Source organism: Miniopterus schreibersii (assembly GCF_964146895.1).
Source record: "Miniopterus schreibersii genome assembly, chromosome: 1".
Taxonomy (NCBI): domain Eukaryota; kingdom Metazoa; phylum Chordata; class Mammalia; order Chiroptera; family Miniopteridae; genus Miniopterus; species Miniopterus schreibersii.
Window position 1 is genome coordinate 114,612,641 of NC_138101.1, and position 14,976 is coordinate 114,627,616.

A 14,976-nucleotide genomic window follows, 5' to 3' on the forward strand; every position below is an offset into this window, starting at 1 on the left:
AATGAATTGTGCAATATTTTATTCCCAACATTTCCTAAATGAAAAAGCAACACATCATAAAAAGCTTCCAGTTTTTCTTTTCCTAAAAGTTATGTTGGAATAATTATTTGATGCCATTTCTTTATATGGCTTGCATAAAAATAAAAAGTAGAAAGTTAAGAAAAATGGTCACTTCGAGTAAAAATATACTAATTCAGTATTTAGTACTTTTATATGATGCTTTCAATTATAGCACTGTATTACATTTTAATGTTGAGGTCATTGTGCATTCACACACTTAAAAATATTAATTTCACATTTTCCCAATTAAATACAATTGTATCTCACTTTATTGTTAGCTTTGTGAGGCTATAGGGATCGTGCTTTGCCTAGTTGTTAGTAAATATCCAAAAAACATTTATTGAATGCTTAAAGGAATGAAGAATCTGGACTCCTGCTACTACAACTGGTATCGTTGTTTTGAGGTGTGTGTTTTTACCTTATTGTAACATCAAAGAGAATGTAACTTCTTTGGATGACTATCCATTTTTGCCCTCCTTCCTGCCTGCCTCAGAGGAAGATGGTCCTAAAGTTAACCCATTTGCATGATTCAGCATACAAACATGTCCACATCTTTCCCACTTTCAAAAACAAAGCCAGTGGCCTGAATAGCTATCCCTTTCTGTCTTTCTCTCCCCTCCCCTCACAGCCAAGCCTCTTAAAAGAGGCATCTCTCTTTCCTCAGTTTTAGTTCACTCATTTCACTTTATAATTCAGTTTCTGGGGCTCCACGCTGGCACCAGACACCAGGCATTCCAATCTCAGCATTACCTCTTGCCAGCTTTGTGATCATAGGCAGGTCTTGCAACCTCTCTAACCCAACACACCTCATAGGACTGTCATAAGGATTAACTGAGATAATGCATTTAAGATGGACTTCTGCATTGCTTGGCACATAGTAAATGCTCAATAAATTGTCACATCAAAGAGAATTTAACTTCTTTGGAAGTTCAATGGTAGTATTATTACTGATTAAAAGTATAATAGGAGCCCAGCCAGTGTGGTACAGTGGTTCAGCCGTTTACCCATGAACCTGGAGGTCACAGTGCAATTCCTGGTCAGGGCATATACCTGGGTTTCAGGCTCAATCTGCAGTAGGGGGTGTGCAGGAGGCAGCTTATCGATGATTCTCTCTCATCATTGATGTTTCTATCTCTGCCTCCCTTCCTCTCTCTGAAATCAATAAAAACATATATATATTTATTTTAATCCTCACCCAAGGATATTTTTTTCTATTGCTTTTCAGAGAGAGTGAAAGAGAGGGAGGGAGGAAGGCAGGGAGGGAGAAAGGGCGGGAGGGAGAAACATCAGTGTGAGAGAGACACATCAATTGGTTGCACCCAGGCCCAGGCCGGGGATCAAGCCTGCAACCGAGGTACGTGCCATTGGCCAGAATCGAACCCAGGACCCTTCAGTCTGAGGGCTGATGCTCTAACCACTGAGAAAACTGGCTAGGGCAGTAAAAACATATATTATTTTAAAAGTATAATAGGAGTTCAGAGATGAAAACATTGATACAGGCTTAAGAATTGTTTTTGAATTTACCTAACCACTCACTCATTCTTCAGATTAGGAAATTAGGACTCAGAGAGGTTAAGCAAAAAAAATTTCATGGGGGAGGTGAAATTTTAATTGGATTTTGAAAGATAACAATAGTTTACACCTATTGAATATTTACTGTGGACCAGAAACCACTGTAAATGTTTTACATGGATTGCTTTACGTAATCCTCAAAACATTCCTCAAAAATGTGAGGTAGCATTTCAGTAGATGATCTGAAGCCAGGCAGAGAGAATAGAAAAGAATGAATGAAAACCTAAAGGCAGGAAAGACATTCTGATTTCTAAAGATGTTGAGGAGATTATATTTACCAGCCAGAATGAAGAGCTTGTCTTAGGCAGTAATGAGAAGCAAAGTTGGACAGAAAGGGAAAATTATGAGATCTTGACAGCCATACCAAAAAAAAAAAAAATTAAAAATGGCTTTGTGGAATGGAAAAATAAAAAGCAGTTATAAATAAATGATTTGGAGAAGGGAGGATACAGATGGAAATGGAGGTTTGAGGGCACGTTGATTTGATGACATGGACTATGAAGCCCTAGAGGGCTGTTTGAACTGTGTTCTTCACATCCCCAGGGATCCACCACCTCTATCAGCCACCACGGGTTCCCATCAGCCACTATTAGGAGAACACCAGCACAGTTTTCTATAAAGTAAGATCTTCATAAAGGTTTACTGAAGTAATGAATTAATTAAAAATAAATTGGGTTGGAGGTTGTTTCTACTAGGACTATGGTTAAGACAACAGGAATGGAAATAATGAGGCAAATCCCAGAAACAATTTCAAAGAAAAAATAATAGGACTTGGGCACATATTAAACATAAACTAATATTTAGATCCATATTTCATATTATTATATACAGCAAACTGCAGTGTCAGAGCAGTTGCATTTGACACATTTTATTTTGTTGTTTAAGCAGAAGTTCTGTATTTGAAACGAAACGAATCACATATCAGGGTAATGACACTATAAGTAATTATTTTTACCATTAAAACTTAAGTCTCTACTTTCTACTCCTACTCCCTCCACCCAAGTTCTTACTAGTTCTCCCTGGATTGTTTTTGGAATTTCCTACAAACTCTGGCCAAATAAACCTCTTCAAGCATCTCCCACCCTTTTTTTTTATACAGTTACCATCACCCATGAATACCCTTTCTTCTACCATTTCATTCCCATTACTGATTGGGATCCTTCTCATCCTTCAGAACCAAATCACCTGCTGTCTTCTCCATGATGTCTGGTCATCCCAGCTAGAACTGCCAACTTTCTGAACTCCCACAGCACTGCATCTCACCATACTGGTCATTTGGTTAACTGGGTATCCCTTTATCAGTATTTTATTTATATCCCCTACATTGTTGGTATGGTGTGTTACCTATTCAATAAATATTTGTGACATGACTAAAGTATTTTAAATACTGCAAATCCCTTCCCAACCAAGAGTTTTCCCTTGAAGAAAGGTTAATATAGTTAGCTTTTCACTAGTATGTATCTTCTGTAACACTGAAAATGTCACATTACCATTGTTGGGGATACTTAAACAAAGGGGGAACTTTAAGGTGGGAATAGAAAAAGTTAAAGACTGTGCAGGATTAGCCATTTTTGCAAGGAAACTTTTGATTGGATAAAGGAAGCTGAAGAAAAAAAACCTGAACCTGAATCTTTATTGCTGCACTCCTGCCCCTTAGGAGGGAGGAGAGTGAACTGAATATAAGGGCTCCAGCCTTGGAAACCCAGGGCATTGAGTTGGATGGGGAACTGATGCAGAAAGAAAATATCTCTTAGCAAGCATATTATCAAACTTAATTTGTAAGCATCTCTCTCAACTTGCTGTGGGAGGTGATTCTAGAATTTCTAGGGAACAAGGAGCTTAGTTGTATGGTGCCCCTTATTACTAATGTAGGATGTAGAAAATGTTATCTATAGGCTGTTACTTTTAGTAAAGCTTAAAAATATATATTCCTTTCCTTGGTGGTTCACTCATGGCTTAATCTTGTGTTCCTCAATGAACCAAACTCTACTACTAGGATTTTACTGTAGGCTGGAGAGGACTACTATACTAATAGTCATCCAGTATTTTCAGAACGGTGAAACCTATCTAAATAGGCGCCATATTCTCGTGCAATTGGCAGTTGTCGAGGATTCCAGGCTGTGACATGCACTCTTGAGTCTTGACGCACCCTGCTTCCCTTGCCTAAGATACTTTCTTTTTTTTGCAAGGTTAATCCATACTTATCCTACATAATTTTTACTCATATCATCCCCTCCAAAAAGCCTTCCCTGAGTACTTTCATTAGAGCCATTCCCCATGGATTGGGTGCCACTCCTGCCTGTTTTCACAGTAGCCTGGGCTTTCATCAGAACACTCACCTTTGGTGGGCAGGTGCCGTCCACACAGTCCTTCCTCCACTGTGCAAGCTCCTCCCGGGGCCTTGTAGGTGCTGAGTAATCAGCGGGTACTTCCAAGGCCATGAGGGCTCAATAACTGTTCACTGAGTAAGTGCACCGTCTTACAGGAAATGCAGTGGCAGTCCCTCTGCCCAGCAGATGTGTCAAGATCAGAGCTTTAGGTTAATTTTGGAGAACTGCCATCCACGTCCTCATCTTCTCCCCACCTGGTAAGGTGTAGATAAACCAGCCTGAAAGGCAGCAGTCTGCCTTTGTGCCTTAAGCTAAATATAGTTCCCACCCAACCCAGTATTTAAGAATAGTGATTATTTGTACTGTGTAGCTCCCAGGGAGAACAGACTTAAAACATGTTTGTATCTCAGTGAACATTTGAAATTTTGCAGCCAAACTTACTAAACCCACCCCTCTCTGATTTTTAAAATATTGCACTGGAAAGAGCTCTCTGGGGATACTCATTTTCATTTGTGATCTAAATTGTTGCCAATTTATCACATCCATCTAGATCTCTTCTAATAACTCCGCTTTTCCTTTTATTTCATTTTTCATTTTTAGGTTTGGCAGGAGTACTACAGGTCTTCATATGATTCAATTTTATAAAGTTTCCCACAGAAGAAATGAGTGCGAAGCCCATAACTATGTTGAAGCAGCACTTTCTTTGAATACAAACAGAAAATCATGAGCTACCTATAAAGAACAGGCTCTAAAATCTTGAAACAGGTTTTGCTTTAAATTTTTCCCCTGGAGGTTACAGTGGCTGATAACTATTATTCCCTTTGCTTCAATTATAATAAAGGGGGCAGTACGGGTTGATAAAATGCAGAATTAAAAAACAAAACAAAAACCCTACTTTGGATCAGAGCAGGAGACAGCCCTTAATGTTAGGCCCGGTGGAAAGTGACCAGTGATGGGATGCGAAGCCTATGAAATGTTATAATCCAGACTTTCATTGGACATAAAAATAATTGCTGTCAAAAGTTCGCCCCAAGTAGCATTTTACCCCTAATTTCGTTCGCTTTTTTTGTTTTAAAGACCTAATGCTCGGCGGTAACGACGCCTCCTCACCCGCCCGTGCCCCGGGAGCGCCGCTCCCGCCCGGCCGCCCCCGCCCCTCGCGCCGCCCGGGGCGGGAGAAAGGCAGGTGCCGGCGCGGCGACCCCGGCCGGTAGCACCGCCCCGTGCGGCTCCCGCCGCGGCCTTTCGGAAATCCGTGCGGGCGCAGATAGTTGCCTGCCCCTTTGCCTGTCTTCCAAAGGCGCTGGGAGGGAGCGAGCGTGAGACAGTGAGCGTGTGCCGGGAGCGAGCGGCGCCGGGCCGCGGCCCCGGCCTCCGAGCGCCCAGGCCACTCGCCCAGCCCGGCCGCCTCGGGGCCGCGGAGGGCGGGAGCCGCGAGCAGCCAGGCGCGGCCCACGCGGCCGGCGGGCGCCGGGGGTTGACGGGACGCGCGCTCCGGGCCGGCGCCCGTTCGAGCCCGCGCCCCCCCCCGCGTGCCCGCGCCGCTGCGCGATGCAGTGTGGGGAATGGCTGGGGTTGGCTGAAGAGCGCACAGTGGAGTTTTAATGTCCGCCATGTTGGCCATGGCGTATTGAAGAGAGCGAGCGAGAGAGGAGCGGAACGGCACAGCCTCCCACCCTCCAGGCTGCTGTTAGGGCCCGGACGGCGAGCTCTGCGCTCCGCCCCTCAAGTCCCCGGCATCGGTAGGCGAGTGGGGACCGAACCCCCGGTTCTCCATGATCCCGCTGGCCGGGGCCGTTTCCCCAGAGCAGAGAGGTATCTGCTGCGCCTGAGATGAGTAAACTGTCGTTTCGGGCGCGGGCGCTAGACGCCTCGAAGCCGCTGCCGGTTTTCCGCTGTGAGGATCTGCCCGACCTGCACGAATACGCCTCGATAAACCGGGCCGTGCCGCAGATGCCCACCGGAATGGAGAAGGAAGAGGAGTCGGTACGTGTTAACTCCCCTGTCCGACCCACCGCCAGGCCCCGCTCCCACTGCTGCCGGCGGCGGCGGAGCACCAAACCCACACAAAATGGCCGCCATCTTCTCTCCGCCGCCGACTCAGTCGCCGGCCGGCCTTTTACCCCGCCTCCCCGGCCTCGACCCCCGGCCGCCGCGGCTCGGCGGGGCCTCCTCTGAGGCCACCCGCCGACCCCGGCCACTTGTACCCGGGTCCCACGGAGTTCGGGAGCCCGAAAGGCACAAAGGGGTCACGTGACGAAGCTGCCGGCAGCCATTTTGTGGTCTCAGTTGTCGGGTTGGGCCTTATGCTTCTGGAGACGGGAGCGGGCTGGGTGGCGGTGGGGGTGCAGCGCGCCGGGTGCTGTGGAGTACCCGCCTGCAGGCCGCTCCGCGGGCCGCTGGGTGGCGCTCTAGGGCCACCTCGGTCTTCGCGCGTCACTGGCGCCCGGGAGCTCAGGTTCTGTGCACCGTGGGGGCGTTTCGCTTCCCGGTGGCCTGGAAACGTGGGGTTCCATGGGGCCCCACGTGGAGCCTCCTGGGGCTCAGTCAATGTTGATTGCAGGCCGTTGAGGTTTTATCACCCTTCCCTGCAACGAAGTGTTGAGGGGACTGCGTGTTTGCCCGGACGACTTTCATACTAGAGGAGACTTACATTTTCTGTATCCTTGGCACTTCTGCATCCATTCCTCCCCAATTCTAGTTAGTCGGAGGATAATAAACTACTGTTCCTGAGTTTTTCTTTGATCTTTGAGAATGTGTTGCAGATTGTTGCAGTTTTTTTGTTTTGTTTTTGTCTTTTTTTTAGTACGCGGTTCGTCTAAAACCTGTAATTTTATTATCAGGTTTTGTTTTGCTTTTGTTTTTTAAATAAAGTTTTAAGTTCGCCTGCTTTCTAGTTTCTTATCACGGGGGTAGAAAACACGCACCTTAAGTAGATGTTTCAGATCGAAATTTCGAAAGAGTGTCCTTTCTTGTCCATAACAGAACTAAAATCTTAACGTTAAGATGTCTAATTTGGGTGGGTTTCAGTATTTAAATATTTACAGCTAATAGACATTTTATCATAGCTGTGGCTTTACTTTGTCGTGGAAGTTGGGTTCAGACATAAGGATAATAGAATCTTCATCTCATTTCCCCCAGATCCTTGACAGTATAACTTGATGACTTCTAAAACTAAGGAATTGCATACCTTGGTTTTCAGGTACAGCCATTTAAACAGGGTGCAGTGTATTGACAGTTCAAGGAAGTCGAGGAGTCGCTGGATTTGTGTCCTACAATTTTCTTGTGGAAAACTGTACTGTAATACCTCTATTTGGTACTGTAAGAATTTTAAATGTAGAAATTATGCTCTGCTCTGTAATGTTGATTTTGAAAATAAAGCTGTTTAAACTGTTCGGGTTGTTTAACCTTTTAAAGTAAAACAGTTGTGACAGTTGCATGTTACTTTTGAGAATAGTGTCTTAAATCTAACTTTACAGATATGCTAAAGAATAAGTGATGTAGTAGTGGAGATTGTCAGCACATGATGAGACAGAACCTCTTATTTTACTTGTATCAACTTTAGTGCAGAATGGTGCCATTTGTTTATCTTTAAATAAGTGATGTTTTTAAAAATTAAAGTACTTGTGACTGCAGAATCTTGTCTTTTGGTTTTATTTTTGTTCCTGTTTTACAGATAATACTTTAAATTTATGGTGTTGCAGTTACACTGCCCTGGAAATTAATTTGTAGTTCTTGTTTTGCAGCCAAGGAAGGGGATAGCCTTGATAAAAGCAAGGTAGCACTACAGTACACTTTCGAAAGTTAGTTAAGTCATGCTTTAGTTAAAAGTCTTGAACAATCCAAGAGCTACAGTCTGAAATCAGAGTTGAGCTCAATTTAAGTATCAATATGCTTGTTAAATTTTACAGATTATTTTTGTGCACTGAAATGATCTTGACATTTTATAGTGCAATGGATATCATTAGTTTGTAACATGTGGAGTCCCTGTTTTTGAGGGACATAAAGGATTTCTTTTTTCTTTCACACTATCTTTTTCTGTCATCTGTTTAGAATTTGTTTCACTTCACGTCCAACTAAAACTCTGATCTGGGTAGCATAGACCTCAGGAATAATGAAGTTAATAGAAGAAGGTGAACAGTACCAGGTCAACAGCTGCTTTCCAGTCCTGTGGTTCATGCCGGTAGTTAGCGGATGTATAAATCACAATATTGAAAGTAGCATGTTACACAATTATGGAAATGTATACTAAGAATAAAGGTAATTGAATTCTAAGTTACCCTTAGAAAAACAAAAACTTTTTGATAATTTACTGAAGCATGATATATTTCTTATAAGACAAAGGATTAAAACAAACTTTTGTCTTTAATTGACACATTAGTTACAGTGTCTTTTAGGTTGGAGTGACCGAGAACCTGAATTGAGTGTCTAGTTTAGAGAATATATAATCCTGTGTTGATCATCAAAGATGGGTGCAGATTTAGATGAGGACAGTTTTGTATACACCACCTCATTAAGAAAGCATTTCATGATCAAAATGTGTCTGCAAAATTGTCAAGTGAGCTCTAGTAATTGTTACCATATTTTGTTTCTATGGTAAACTTGACAGGAATTCTACATTTTAACACTGGGAAAATAACACTTCTTAATGTACTCCCATTTAACTAATTTTTATATTATAAACTTAACACAATGACTTAATTAGGCATATACCTCTTAATTTTTAAGAAACTAGAAGTACCCCATAAGTGAAATTTTCTCATCGTTGGAATTTAGTTGTTAGTCATTTTTTGATTGTTGTAGTAGGGACTTGATGGAGATCATAGCTGTTAGGTATTAAATGTCTGAATTGATATAATGTAATATGTTGTAGCTTGCTAAATCAAAAAGTAACAGTTGAAGGCTTTGATTTAATGAGTTACAGGAGTAATTTTCAAATCATAGGAAGTCAGTAGACTTAGCTGTAAATATGAGATACATGAGTCCCTTTGGGGGTTAAAAAAGGATGGAAGTTAAAGCATTTTGGGAGGGGGCAGATGTTGCACCATTATAATATTTTAACTTTTTCTTAAGATTATATCTTAACTTTAAGGTCTTAACTTTAAAGTTAGAAGTGTTAAAATAGTAAGTTTGGTACCACAGTTTTACCTTTAATTGAAAGGGTGACTTTTTAAAATATATTATTAAAATTGGAGCTTTATGTTAAATTGTAATTCTCCTTTATGGATATTTCTCACTTTAGCAATTACATTCTGAAAACATTGGTTTTAAAGTGATATTTAACAAACGGAGCTACCTGGTTTCTATAACGGTTTAACTTCTTTCATTGGGATGGATAGGCTGTGTGGCTGCATTTATTATAAGGGGCAGAGAATTAACCTTCCTTGTCCTTGCTTAGACCTAGTTGGGTAGGCTATGTGATGTAATTAATAAGATGTTGATGGTATCACATTGATATTACCCTATACAGCCACCTTAGAATTGGGGTCTAGCCATCACAGTCCAACACCTAGGTTTCATTGGGTTCTAACCAGATGGAATAGTCTCATACACCTACGTTTTCTCACCTCTTAAAACTATTTTTCATTACTGGCCCAGTATAAAATCTTATTAAACCCAAGCTAAGGACCACTTACAAAGCAGACAGATGATTTTTGATCTTAATTAGGAGGAAATTGAAAATATGTACATATCTCTGATATGAGAAATAATTTTAAGCACTACATTTTCAAAACAACAAAAATCTAGTTTTTTTGTTTTTTTTTATAAAAATAAGTTTAAATTACTTTAAATGATAAGTTTAAAAGAATGATTCCTTTTGAGAGAAATTCCTTTAACATTTTGTAAACCAAAGTTTTTTGTTTGTTTTTTTGTGTTACGGCTTTTTTTAACCACTTGATATTTTTTTTACATTGCTTTCAGAGAGTAGAAGGAAGGGAGGGAGAGAGAAAGACATCAATTGGTTGCCTCCCACCAGCACCCCAACCGGAGATAGGGAGTGAACCCGAAAACCAGGTACATGCCCTTGACTAGGAATCGAATCCGAGACCCTTTGGTGCACAGGCTAGGTGCTCTAACCACTGAGCAACACTGTCCAGGGCAAGGTTTTGTAATCAGATAAAATCACAGGTTGAGAAGCAATGATAAAATCTAGTTTCAGTTTTTTACCCTGACCAAGATATATATGTACACATACATATGTACATATATATTTAATCCTCACCCGAGGATATTTTTTCCATTGCTTTTCAGCGGGGGCCAGGGAACATCAATGTGAGAGAGACACATGGATTGGTTACTTCCTGCAGGAGCTCCAACCAGGGCTGGGGATTGATCCAGCAACCAAGATACATGCCCTTGGCTGGAGTTGAACCCGGGACCCTTCAGTCTGCGGGCTGACGCTCTAACTACTGAGCCAAACTGGCTAGGGCTCAAGATATTTTTGAATAGAAGTTGGGGTCTTGAGGGTTATATGAAAATGATTCTGGAACATGGTGGTTACCGTGATAAGCATGTAAACTTTTGTGATGGTATATTTTTCTAGGAAGAAAGTTCGTATTTGTCAGCAGTTTCTCAAGGCAAAGCTCAAGGATCTACTGTCCTAGAAGTTTCAAACGGAGTTTTTTTGGTTTTTATCAGAATGGCAGTTATTACATGGATTTAATAGGGGGACGTAATTGAAAACGGCTCAGAGACTAAGGACTCTTTACTACAAAAGGAATCTCTCAAAAAGTATAGTGCCTGAGTGCCTAAAGTGTTAATATTAGCTCCTGTTTCAGTGTACTATTTGATATTTAAAATTTTGGATTAGTACCATTTGTACTTAGACTTCGTTTTCTTATAAAACAGTAATAATGAAAACTAATGGGCTTATGTATCTAAAGGCATTTGTGGGTGCTTTGTGATATGTAATGGAATTTGTGCCGAACTACCTTTTTTCTGTTAATCAGCAGGACTTAATTAAAACTACCATCTAAATATAGGGTAGCTTAAATTTTGTAAACAAGGAATAATATAACCTGTGCTTACAAATTCATGAATTTGTGGCTTGGGTTAAATATGAAACCAATTGCTCCTACTACTTTAAAATGGACTCGGTTTCAGTTTTATGTTTTTCATTCTACCACATTGTGGTATGTAGTAGTAGTCATGGTAAAAAAAAATAGAAGATACATATGTGTATGTATGTACATGCATAACGGCAGGATTTCTGTTTGTATATATGAAGGTGTGGATTATGACTATATGATTCAGTTCTCCTGGAAAGTTAAGGAGCCTTGTTATCAACAATTGGTAATTGGTTAAAACAGTAATTGTAAAGCAGAGGGTAGCATTTTAAAAAGGGCAGTAATGCCATGGAATAATGGTAGAGTTTGTCACTTTACTTTTTAAAAGAAGTCAACTCAGTACTGGCTGGTGTGGCTCGTTTGGGTATTGTCCTGTGCACTTAAGGGTTGGCAGTTCCATTCCAGGTCAAGGGCATATGCCCAGGTTTTGGGCTTGATCCCTGGTGGGGGCGTGTAGGAGGCAGCCAGTGGATGTCTCACTCTCATATTGATGTTTCTCTCTCTCTTCCCCTCCTTCCTCTCTCTAAAAAATCTTAAAAAAAAATTTTTTTTAAAGAAGTCAACTCACACGGAAATAAGAATTTTGTATTTTAATTTGGGATAAAGTGAATTGTGAGCCTCTAAGTGCAGAAGTGGTATGAAAGTATGAAATACAGAGACAGAACTAGGTAGAATATATCTTTTTTTCTCTTTTTTTTAAAGATTTGTTTGTATTGATTTCAGGGAGGGAGGGAGAGAAACATCAGTGATGAGAGAGAATCATCGGCTGCCTCCTGCACCACCCACTACTGGGGATCAAGCCCTCAACCCAAGCATGTGCCCTGACTGGGGAATCAAACCAGAACCCCCTGGTTCATGGGTTGACTCTCAACCGCTGAGCAACACCAGGCGGGCAAATATGTCTTACTTTTAATGTGAATTTTTGAACCCTTGAAGTGTGACTTACATTAATGTTACAGTAACTTTTCTGTAAGAATAATTTTATGGGGAAATCAACGAGTAAACAAATGATTCACATGTCTTCAGTACATGTATAAATTGTGGCAGATCTAAGAAGGGAATTTTGTCCACCAGCCCCACTGTAGTAGGTATATGAAAAACAAAGTTGTGTAGTTAATAAATCTAATATGACCCATTGTCTAGAATTGTACCTTTGATGAATAGGGATACAATCAGTTCTTCAAAAAATAAAGTCCTTCCTCAATTACTTGTTATAAAGGTTATCTTTAATAAGTTTGGTTCAGCTTTGGATATGCATGGTGACATAGTTTGCTGAACCTTCCAACAGATTATTGAAGCAAATCATTTTGGTTTAATTTTCTTCAGTAGAGCAAGTTCTGGCTGAAGAAATAGGATGTGGTCTTACAGTGACTCCAAGGGCAAAGATAATCTGAAGTTTAAACGTCCTCTGAATGTAATCAAAGTTTAAGTGTCTTTATATATTAGGATGAATTATTTTGGGATTCATTTTTGAATAATTTTGGAATCCCAAGTACCAGTTAATATATCTGAGAAAACGTACTTTGGCTTTTGTGGCCTTAGACAAGTCTAAATGAACTTTAGTATAAGGCAGCATGTGTAAATATTGCTGTACTGATGAATTTCATTATTATATACTAATAGAATGTTTAGAATGGCCTTGCTTTTTGTTGATGCTCAAAAACTACTTGTATTTATACAGTCTCTTGTATTTGGGATCATCTGATACAAACATGTTAGATGTGCTCTCTGACCTTAAAGAGTTGTATGATATAGTTGTAAAAAATTCTTTAAAGTTAGCTAATTGTTAATTGGGAAAAGCATCTAACTGGAAGTTATTAAAGCTAAGGTCTCATCCAGCTTCTAAAACTGTGTGCTGTGCATACATGCTCTCATTCACCCAGGTTTTCTTAACTGCAAAATGAAGTAGAACTATGATAGTTTGCTGCTGTAATGAGCATGTTGTGTTACCAGTATATTTAAGTCTGTTTCCAAATGTATATTGTGTTTATAATTATAGTTACTTAATCATTAAATCTTGAATTAATGACTTCTGCATATTACATAAACATAATTGACACAGAAGTAAAGTAGTCTGTGTGCATGGATAAGTGGTTTCCATTTAGGGAGGCTCTAGTTCTTCTAGGATTTAATGAATATAAATGGATGCGGTAGTCACAAAATGCTTTTAGTGTTATGAGAATTTAAAATTAGAGCCAGAATTTTGTAGAGATGGTTGCAGATTCGTGCTTTACCCATAAGGTAATAGAGTCTGAAGGGGAAACAAAATAAAAGTGTATTTTGAAGTCTAAAGTAAGAATCTGATCATTATTCTCAAAGCTAAGTGGGAATATTTGAGGTGAGGTATGTTGTACAAAGACTGAGAAAATCCATTTCATTCACTTTTGTAGCAAATATTTGCTGGGAGCCAAGGACTGTTAAATAAAGGCCCTGTGGATACAGTAGTGAATGAACAGGGTTCCATTTTTCATATATCTTACATTCTAGAACATAGGCTCTATGAGGGCAGGAATTTTGCCTGTTTTATTCACGATGTGTTTTCAGCACGTGAAATAGTGCCTGGCACGTAGTGAGTGTTTGTTTGAGTGACCAAATTCCAATGGGAAAACACAGACAAAAAGCAAATAAATCAAAGTAAAAAAATATAATGCAACTCTTATGTGGTAGTGGAACAAGATAATACAGAATTTCAGGTGGAAGGAGGAGACTATAGTTTTCTTTGCATAGATGGTCAAGGAACTTTGCACCTGAGATTTGAATGGTCAGAATGAGCCAGCCCTATGAAGACCTGGATGAAGAATAGTCCAGGCAGAGAGACCACCACATGCAGAGAGCCTGAGGTAGGAACAGAAGCCAGTATGAATGGAGCAAAGTAAAAAAAGGGTTAAGAAGTATGGGAAGAGGACCCAGAGGTAGTCAGGGGATCCATATCTGTAGGCTGCTACAGGGAGTTTTGATTGTTTTGAAATGAAGTAAGTCATTAGGTAGCTTCAGGCAAGGGGATAACAAGATCTGAATTATGTTTTTTAAGATTATTCTCCCTACCATGTGGAGAATGAGTCATATTGGGCAAGAGTGAGAGTTGGTGGCTTTAACTAGGGTGGAGATGAAGAGAAATGGATGAATTTGATGTGTATTTTGAAGGTAGAATCAAAAGAACTTGCTGAGCAATTTGAGTGAACCAGCTGGGGAGAAAGAATCAAGGATTAACCCTGATTCTTACCTTGAACAGCTGGATAGATAGATGATTGGACCACTTACTGAGATAGGGGGAATTGGTGGAGGGAGGGTATAGAAAGGATGGACTTGTTCAGTTTGAAGTGCCTGTTAGTCATCCATATTTAATTGGAATGTGCAAAAATGTAGTGCATTAAAGCAGTTTGCTCTAGAAGTGTATTATCTGGAAGCAGTGGGCTGGTACTATAAATTTAAAAGTCTTTGGTGTATAAATGGTTTTTAAAGCTGTGCCCTGGGGTTCAGGTAGAGGATGAGCTATTTGAGAAGTAGGAAGAAAATGAGGGTAAATGTTTCAAGGAAGGGAAGGGCATTGGGTAACTGTGTTCATTGAAAAGATGAGTAAGGGGAAAGTGACTGTTTAATTTGATTAGATGTGTGCCATTGGCCTGTTTTGTTTAAGTGGTGGGAACAAAAGCCCAATTAGAATAGTAGAAAAAAGTGAATGATACAGAAAGGGGTCAGTAGCAAGTATAGATGACTCTGGAATAGTTCTGCTTTGAAAAGGAGTAGAAAAAAATAATGCAGGAGCTGGAGCATCAACAAATGATTTCGTAAAAAAATTACAAAGTTCTAACAGACACAAACAAGAGGAAGGAAGCAAAGCTGAGCCCTCAAATGTCCTAGTCACTATCTAGAGTTTCCAGGCTGCAAGCATAAGTAAGGGAGGTCCCAAATAGAACCTGACAGCCTCCTTGAGTTGGAGAGAGACA

The 14,976-nt window shown here is 40.4% G+C and overlaps 1 protein-coding gene across 4 annotated transcripts in view; it reads left to right on the plus strand.

Moving 5' to 3' along the window:
- Positions 1–14,976, plus strand: part of EPC1 (enhancer of polycomb homolog 1) — a 97,094-nt gene that overhangs the window by 22,863 nt on the left and 59,255 nt on the right. For 3 of the 4 annotated variants that reach the window (XM_081139804.1, XM_081139803.1, XM_081139806.1), the window contains exon 1: positions 5,501–5,948. The exons of the other annotated variant lie outside the window; for it this stretch is intronic. In XM_081139804.1, coding sequence (XP_080995930.1) covers positions 5,796–5,948 — 153 coding nt within the window. In that variant the 5' untranslated portion in view covers positions 5,501–5,795. Of the gene's footprint in view, positions 1–5,500; positions 5,949–14,976 lie in introns of those variants that run through there. 4 annotated transcript variants of the gene reach the window in all.